This window comes from Asterias amurensis, chromosome 14, assembly GCF_032118995.1.
Source record: "Asterias amurensis chromosome 14, ASM3211899v1".
Lineage (NCBI taxonomy): Eukaryota > Metazoa > Echinodermata > Asteroidea > Forcipulatida > Asteriidae > Asterias > Asterias amurensis.
The window spans coordinates 18,362,431-18,370,500 of record NC_092661.1 but is presented as its reverse complement, the minus strand read 5'-3'; the positions used below and the strand labels follow the sequence as shown (position 1 = coordinate 18,370,500).

The following is an 8,070-nucleotide window of genomic DNA, read 5'->3' as shown; positions in this document are numbered from 1 at the left end:
ACTGCAAAACTCTTCAGATAGTTAGGCCTAGGCCTACTAATAATGATAACGCTGTTTTTTATTTAAATTAATTTATGGATGAACTAATTATTATTTTTTTAACAGCAAGATTGACACAGTAAAGGCACTTGGAATTTGTTGTTTCATGCAACAACTTTCCAACCCAACAAAATTAGACCGAAACGTTTTCAAATACATTATTTTATTTTACAGCATAGGTCCTACGATACGGAAAGTAACCTTTTATTATTAACTCATTTTTTCACAGAATCTATATGAAAACATTTTTGGACACTCATGCCTTTATATTTATTCCCACAGTAATTGTATGTCTTATACCAAAACGCAAACACACAAACTAGCTCATGTTACATCATTTTGAAACATGCCTTTGGTCGAATTAGGGTTTTGGGGGGCATCTTTCTTGAGCCATAGGCCTATAGCCCTGCGTAATATTCTTGAGTCGCTTGGCTTATTATCAAGGAAAGGTCATCAATAGCCTCAAACTTAAGACAACGATTGGCATACATGTTCACAGTGAGTAAGCTAATTGATCAATCAGATAGTTGTCTCGTTCTTTGCAACTTGTCTTGCTCTGCCCCCAAGACCAAAGAGCTGTTTAACTCCCCAGTATCATCCCACCATAGTCCAAGCTCCCCAGAGTCAAAATCACTACATGCTGATACAAAAGTTATATCGTTTACATTGGAAGAGCTAGGTCTATCTTTCTGTATTTTATCCCGTCCACCACGCAGAAATTCCCTCTCGAGCTCTGCAAAATCACTCTTCAAATTGGCGACAGCATCAGAGGCAGGTTTCCTCCTTGCCTCACCTATTGCCCCTCCTGGGCATTCATCCCTCTCTTCCTTCGTCATTTTTCTGTCGTCGTTCTGGAGTTGTTTCTTTAGCTTATTATACTCCCTCTGAAAGTCGTCTTCGAAGGTGCCGCGATCGTCACCAACGTTAGGGTTCTTTCCACCAAGCCGCACCTCTAAGTCTGCGTACTCACTGTCCATCTTCTCAAAGCGGTTCTCAATATCCGAGTTGACGGTGTTAAGCTGTTTGATCACCCCGTGTAGTGCAGCCTTGGCATTGATAAGTTTCTTCATCTTGTTTTCCATGGAGACATTGTCTCGGTTCCATTGCCTCATCTTTGCTCGGATGCCGGTGTTGACATCAGTCAGAGATGACACCGTTTCCTGCATCTCTGAGTTCTCGGACTGAAGTTTTCGATTCATCTCCTTCAGGCAGCTGTTCTCTTCCTCGAGCATTCTATTGCCTAGATACAACTCTTCAGATCGCACTCTCAACTCTTCAGCCTCGCCGTTCAGTCTGTGGGATTTCTCTCTCAATTTAGCGCTCTCTGCGTCCAGTGACTTCGAAGCCGTCTCTGACTTGATGAGACTCCTGCGGAGATGGTTCAAATCGTCTGTCAACTCGGCCTGATTTTTCTCAGCATCCCTAAGCTCTTGTGTAATCCGTTCATTTTCATTCTCTGCCCGAAGTCGTCCCTTAGCATTGCCATCATTCTCAACTCGGAGCTTGTCCAATTCTGCGGCAAGTGCGCCCTCCTCTCGTCTTAATCTACTGAGGTGTCCCTCAACGGTTGATTTCTCCTTCAGAAGTTTCGATGATTTACTACATTCATCTAGATGTGCTTGATTCAGTAGGTCGAGTTTGTCTCTGCACTGTCGTTTCTCTATCTCTGCCTCCTTATTGATCTTCTCAAATTCCTTCAATTCCCTCTCAACTGTCCTCAAGCGGCTACCAGTTTCTGCACAAACTGAATTGACTCTGCTGAGTTCAAGTTCCAGTGTTGTTTTCTCAGAAGAGAGACCTGTGCACCTTGTATTAAGATGACAGTTTGTACAATCTATTTGTTCTATTTCTCTGTTCCTATCTTCCAAAATGCTGTCTGCTGCTCGAAGTTTTCCCCGTAGGTCATCCCTCTCCCTCTCCATTTTATGAAGACGCATGCGCATTGACCTGTTCTCTTCCCCATATTTTTCCACTTCATCTTCCATGTTTTCGTAGACCTTTCGCAGACGCTTCATCTCCGAGCGGAGGTTTTGATGTCTATCGAGAGTCTTAAGCTCACCCAGTTCACTACTTCCATCTCTCCTGGCAGGGACATGTTCACTGCATTCTTCTACATTATCAATATCTTCGTTTGATGATTCGACACTGGAAGGATTAGTTGCTTTTATTGGCGAGGTGAGCTTTGCCGATCCAGACAGCCTCTTTGCAAACCGACTCAGCAAATTGGTTCCACTGCCCTCGGATGAACTTCCCTCCGCCACTGTTTTACCACTCGCTAGACGAGAGACTTGCTTCTTCAGAGTCGCATTCTCGGCAGATGTTGACGCAAGTTGGTTCTGGGCGTCTACTCGGGCACTCTCCACCTCGTAGAACTGCTGTTCAACTTGCTTATGAAGGTGCTCCAGCTGATTAAGGTCAAGCTCAAGGGTCTGGACTTCCCGTCTTAACTTTTGGTTTTCAACCCATAATTCATGGGGCTTATTAACGATTTTACTCCCCTGCATCCGTCGAGAGTTAGGACTGGATTCCGATGGGTCATCTTTCTCTGATCCAAGCGGTCTCTGGTTCACTTCCATCAGGCCATCTCCAGATGTCCACATGTTTTGTACAGACTCGGCAGATTCGTACTGTGCTTGCAGACTGGCGCTCAACTCGACGACTGACTGAAATTGATCAGAGAGTCGATCGAGGGTAGTCTGCAACCGGTCAGTTTTATGACTACTCTCTTGGTCAGTGTTTTCATTGGCTAATGTTGTCTCGTGACCAATGACGTCCAGGATAATTTTGCATAGACGGGCGATGATTCGACCAAATGCAGCTTCAAGTTCAGTCAGTTCAGATTCAAACGTAATCCTAAAAGAAACAGACATCGTTTCACATCAATTAAAATGTTAGGTTAAAGGCAGTGGACACTATTGGTAATTGTCAAAGACTAGCCTTCACAGTTGGTGTATCTCAAACATATGCATAAAATAACAAACCTGCGAAAATTTGAGCTCAATCGGTCATCGAAGTTGCGAGATAATAATGAAAGAAAAAAAACCTTGTCACACGAAGTTGTGTGCGTTTAGATGGTTCCTTTCGAGACCTCAAGTTCTAAATCTGAGGTCTCGAAATCAAATTCGTGGAAAATTACTTCTTTCTCGAAAACTATGGCACTTCAATTCTATTATTAACAATACCACACTGTGGCGATTATTTCATGTAATAGACTGTGCAAGTCTCGCGCGGATTTGAACTTCCGGGACCATTGTGGTCCCAACCTTATGGAGATTTACGTTGGGGAGATTTTGTTTCGTCCATTACTTTAGTCTAATGTAGTTTATGACCATAAAAATGACATATGTTGTTAAAAATGTAATACTAATTAACAACATATATAAAAGTAAAAATAAAGTCAACAAAATAACGAAGAAAAACCAATATTTAAACTTGACCTCAGGTCAGGTGTGTTGTAAAAATTTAAGAATTTGTGCCCATCTCCGATCAAGAAACTTACGCAGACGCTTGTTTTTGGCCGCGCGGGGTGGAAAGCCTTTTCATTGGTCGCTTGGGCGTCGGCTTCCTCTTTAAAATGCGTCACGCGTTTATCTAACGCCCTTGCGACCATCCTGCGTCCGCGTATAAACCAGCTTTTAGTAGTTTCACATTCGGGCGTAGATTTACAAAAGGGGTTTCAAAACATTTAAAATCAAACAAACATCCTTGTCCCAGAGTTTTACTTGTGTCCATACATAGACTTTAACCGATAATTGTGTATTTGTTTAAAAAGCTAAAACTTAATTAAACAAGCTCTAATGTGTAGATTTGTTGTTCAGATTCGGCATTAAGAATAAATTAAAGCAAAGATTTGATTCACAAAAAAATAAAGTTCTTCAGTTGTCGTGTTTTCTCGCTCCGGTGCGCGCGAGACTTGCACAGTCTATTGAAGAAGCAGCTGTTTAATGTAATGCTCACCCACAATGTTGTTCAAGCAGTTCTGGTTGTGTATGTTTAACAACTGACTTGCCTCCAACCGGGGATCTTGCGCTGTTGTCGTAACATCCATTCTGTGAGAGTTGTAAAAAATTACATTTTTTTATTTCCAAAGAATTTCAAATAAAGGCAATCACTACCAAACCATAACTTTTATGTAAATAATCTGCTATTCCTTGATGTTTTCAACTTGTTGACACTTTGAATAATGTTATGGTCTTTCTGGTCGGTTAATTCAGAAGTTCCTTTCTTTGAAATACAAGGGTTGCGATGAAAGAAGCTGACCTTATTCTTCATTGGACTTTTATTGGTATTTCTTGCACCGATGCCTCGCCGTAGACGTTTCTTGGCCTTGATGGCACAGTCATAGTATCCCTGGAAAGTTACATTCTTCTTTCCAAGACGATCCCAAACCTGGCCATCATCTTGAATGTAGATCTGAAACATCCAGGTTTTAGGATGAAACAAAAAAATGCATTTCAAGCGCAGTAGTTGATTATTTTTTGATTATGTTACAACTTTACTATTAGGGTGATTGTCTGTCGAACATCAATATTCCTACAAAATAAAAATATATTCTTTTTTTTTATTATGTTACAACTTTACTAATAGGGTGATTGTCTGTCGAACATCAATATTCCTACAAAATAAAAACAAATTCTTTTTTTTATTATGTTACAACTTTACTAATAGGGTGATTGTCTGTCGAACATCAATATTCCTACAAAATAAAAACAAATTCTTTTTTTTATTATGTTACAACTTTACTAATAGGGTGATTGTCTGTCGAACATCAATATTCCTACAAAATAAAAACAAATTCTTTTTTTTATTATGTTACAACTTTACTAATAGGGTGATTGTCTGTCGAACATCAATATTCCTACAAAATAAAAACAAATTCCTTTTTTATTATGTTACAACTTTACTAATAGGGTGATTGTCTGTCAAACATCAATATTCCTACAAAATAAAAACATATTCTTTTTTTTATTATGTTACAACTTTACTATTAGGGTGATTGTCTGTCGAACATCAATATTCCTACAAAATAAAATCATATTCTTCTATTAAATTGAAAGCAAACATATTTATCACTGGCGTTAATATTGTTACTCCAGCTCTAACAATCAGACCGACAGTTCATGTTTTTATATAATCTCAGAAAAAAATACTTATCTTTTTAAAGAAGGTTTTTACTGAATGTGCATTTATATTGTTCCTTTACTAATTTATTTTGGTTGATGTCTTAATGTTTTGCAATTTTACTCTTTGGATAGTAATAAGGTTTTTGTATTTTCATTTGTATGGATTGCTGTATTTCCTCACTTTTTCTTGTTGTAAATTGTTTACACTTGTAATTATTTTGTTATGCGCTTATGTACATTTTGTGGAATGGGCGCAATATAAATGAATAAATTAAATTAATATTGTACTATTACCAACTTTCAAGACTTTCTCACCTGCCGTCCGTTGACAAATATCCTCTGCTCATATTCTACGAGTACCACACAACGACCATCGGTAGCCAGACAAAGTGTCAGGTCAAACGTCCCGAAATCTTTACTGTATGGTAGCGACGGTGAAGGAGCTTGCCCCTCTCTCGGTCCCTTCCTAGATGCTACACCTACGTCTTGATACAGTCTAGCCTCCTTCACATGTTGTAACAACTCCTTGTCTAAATTCGTCTCAGATTTTTGGCTGTGTTTACTTTGTTTGTTCCCCGGGCGTAACTCACAGAAACGCCGGTTACGTTTTGGAGGAGTGGCTAACAGTGAGTGAAATGGCATCTTTGTAGTTTTCGTATTACTGATGGGAAGTTAAGACAACAATATTTCAAAATTTGTCAAAAGCGTCTTGGTTAAATGAAAGTGTAGCTTTACAATTTCACGCGGAGCTTTGTGCCCTCATTCGAGAGAGATGCAAAATGACAGACGCGCGCGTTGCAAAAAGCAAATCTGCGCCATGCGGCCTCTCAGACACAAACGTGCATCACTACAGTGCAGTTTTGCATAGAGTCTTTATAAATCTATGGACTTTGTCAAAAGTTTCTGTTTAATATTGAATACGCCTTATTATTAGTCTAAAAAACTTGCACATGTTGATGTTCAAGCGATGGAAGGCACTAAAAACTAACCTCTACAGCGGTTCGGAACTTTTCGTGTGCTCTCGGAACATTCCGGCACGGTTCGCGACGATCCCCCACGCAGCAGGTTTGGGGAGTTGTTACATAAGAGTGTACTAACCACTAGGACCTGGTTGTTAATGATTTCATGTCTAAAAGATGCAAGTACTGCTTCAGACCTCTTTATTCAAGTACATTTGTAGCAGCAGGTTTGGGGAGTTGTTACATAAGAGTGGACTAACCACTAGGACCTGGTTGTTAATATTTTCATGTCTAAAAGATGCAAGCATATATGCAAAATGACGTCATAAGGTCATTCTCGCTCGGGTATTCTCCGATGGGCCGAACCGCTGTGGAGTTTAGTATATAGTGCCTTTCAAGGGGGGATGGGCTGGCATTTTGCACCATCGGTTTTACACACTGTAAATTGTAAAGTGCGCCCTCAGTTGGCAGCTAATTCTTGATTTCGTCTGCTTCGTAAACATTTCAAGCGCGCCCTCAACTAGTGTACACCTGTCGTCAGTAACAGTAAATTCACTCTTTTTCCTTTTCGTATCAGTCTCTCAGCAAGCAAGAGCAGTTATTTTAAAAACTTGAATATTCCTTTCTACCTCCATGATCCGTACGACCATTTTCCATGTGAAAGATAAGTTTCCCCAGGGCAATGCACGTCCAGATGCACGCCAGAGGTAGCAGACGATCAGAACCATTAATTTTTTAACAGGTTGTTGGCAAAGTGATTCCGGGGGTGCCCATCTTGTATTACTTCCGGTGTCAAAACATAACTAGCTTGTGCGTTGTTGAGCAACGCGGTGTGTGGAACGGGTCTGGCAGCTGTCTTTTTCAACCACTCAACGCGTTGGACGTGTGGTGTGACGGGAGTGGGAAAACACTTTCTGAACGGATTTTAACAGAAGAAATACTGGTTTTTGGACCATTAGAAGCTGTGGCCATAGGCTAATGGAAACAACTGAACAATGTGTTAGCTTTGACACAACTTCCACGCTACCGAAACTACTCAGTTTGTGCATAGTGCCTATGGAATAAACAGAATAAGTGTACTTCGTTGCTGGACTTGAGCTAAGATATTTTTTAGTGTGTTCCCCCCGGGGCAGCGAGGGCCACTTTTGCAGGAACCAAGATGGCAGACGGTGGCGGTAGCTTTCAATCTTCCTCGTCGGAACGGTTTCCTGCGACAAAACGACGCAAGAAAAAGGTAAGTGCGAGCAAGTTTTTGTGGAGCTTGTCAATGTTTGTTACTGACAAGCCTAAGTCGGTGAAATGTCAACGTTTGACAATGAGTTGGTTTAGTAAGAAATTCTTGCTACCGTTGTTGGTGGTTGAGCTTTCGGTCGAGAGTCGAGACAATGTTTGTTTTCATTATCGCCAGTTAACACCAGTGCTACTTTATTAAATATAAGGTGATGCATTTCTAGTCTGCTTCAGCTAAAATTGTTACCTTCCAAGCTGTGTCCTTTTTCTTTTCACAGGGACAAATTCCTCAAGTAAAATTCCAGTACTAAAGGCCTATTATTTCTAGTTGGCCTCACAGCTCTCCACTTCATAGTTGACCTTATTATCACTGTCAGCTGGGAGTGGGAGAATTATTTTATTGAACCATAGATCAAGGATAGAGCACATCAATCAGTGCTTCCATATCCTTTCTTTCGTATGGGGAAGTTAAATTTAAGCTAAGCAAAGATGCTAAACATCAAAATCTTTGAAGTTTGGAAATGATGTATAATGTGCCACTTGTCACAGGAGGGGAAGGTTGGCCATATACCTCCCATTTGTTTCGTTTGGTTGTTTTAAATGTGGAAGATAAGCTCATTTTACAGTAATTATAAACTGTAAATCGTTCACAGCATCTCCTTCTCTTGTCTTATGGCTAAAAAAAAACCTGTTGGAAATCATGTGAAAGTAAGGGTTGG

The 8,070-nt window shown here is 40.2% G+C and overlaps 2 protein-coding genes across 3 annotated transcripts in view; one reads left to right on the top strand and one right to left on the bottom strand.

The window, feature by feature from the left end:
* Positions 1-18: 18 nt before the first annotated feature.
* LOC139946780 (uncharacterized) lies at positions 19-5,901 on the bottom strand. Its single transcript, XM_071944474.1, has 4 exons — positions 5,478-5,901; positions 4,300-4,452; positions 3,997-4,088; positions 19-2,892 (listed from the first exon to the last, which is right to left on the bottom strand). The coding sequence occupies exons 1-4, from the start codon at positions 5,802-5,804 to the stop codon at positions 555-557; spliced, it is 2,910 nt and encodes a 969-aa protein (XP_071800575.1). The 5' UTR covers positions 5,805-5,901; the 3' UTR covers positions 19-554.
* An 857-nt stretch (positions 5,902-6,758) lies between these two features.
* The window catches only part of LOC139946962 (four and a half LIM domains protein 3-like), a 141,734-nt gene continuing 140,422 nt past the window's right edge, over positions 6,759-8,070 (top strand). For both annotated transcript variants that reach the window (XM_071944754.1, XM_071944753.1), the window contains exon 1: positions 6,759-7,355. In XM_071944754.1, coding sequence (XP_071800855.1) covers positions 7,281-7,355 — 75 coding nt within the window. In that variant the 5' untranslated portion in view covers positions 6,759-7,280. The remainder of the gene's footprint in view (positions 7,356-8,070) is intronic.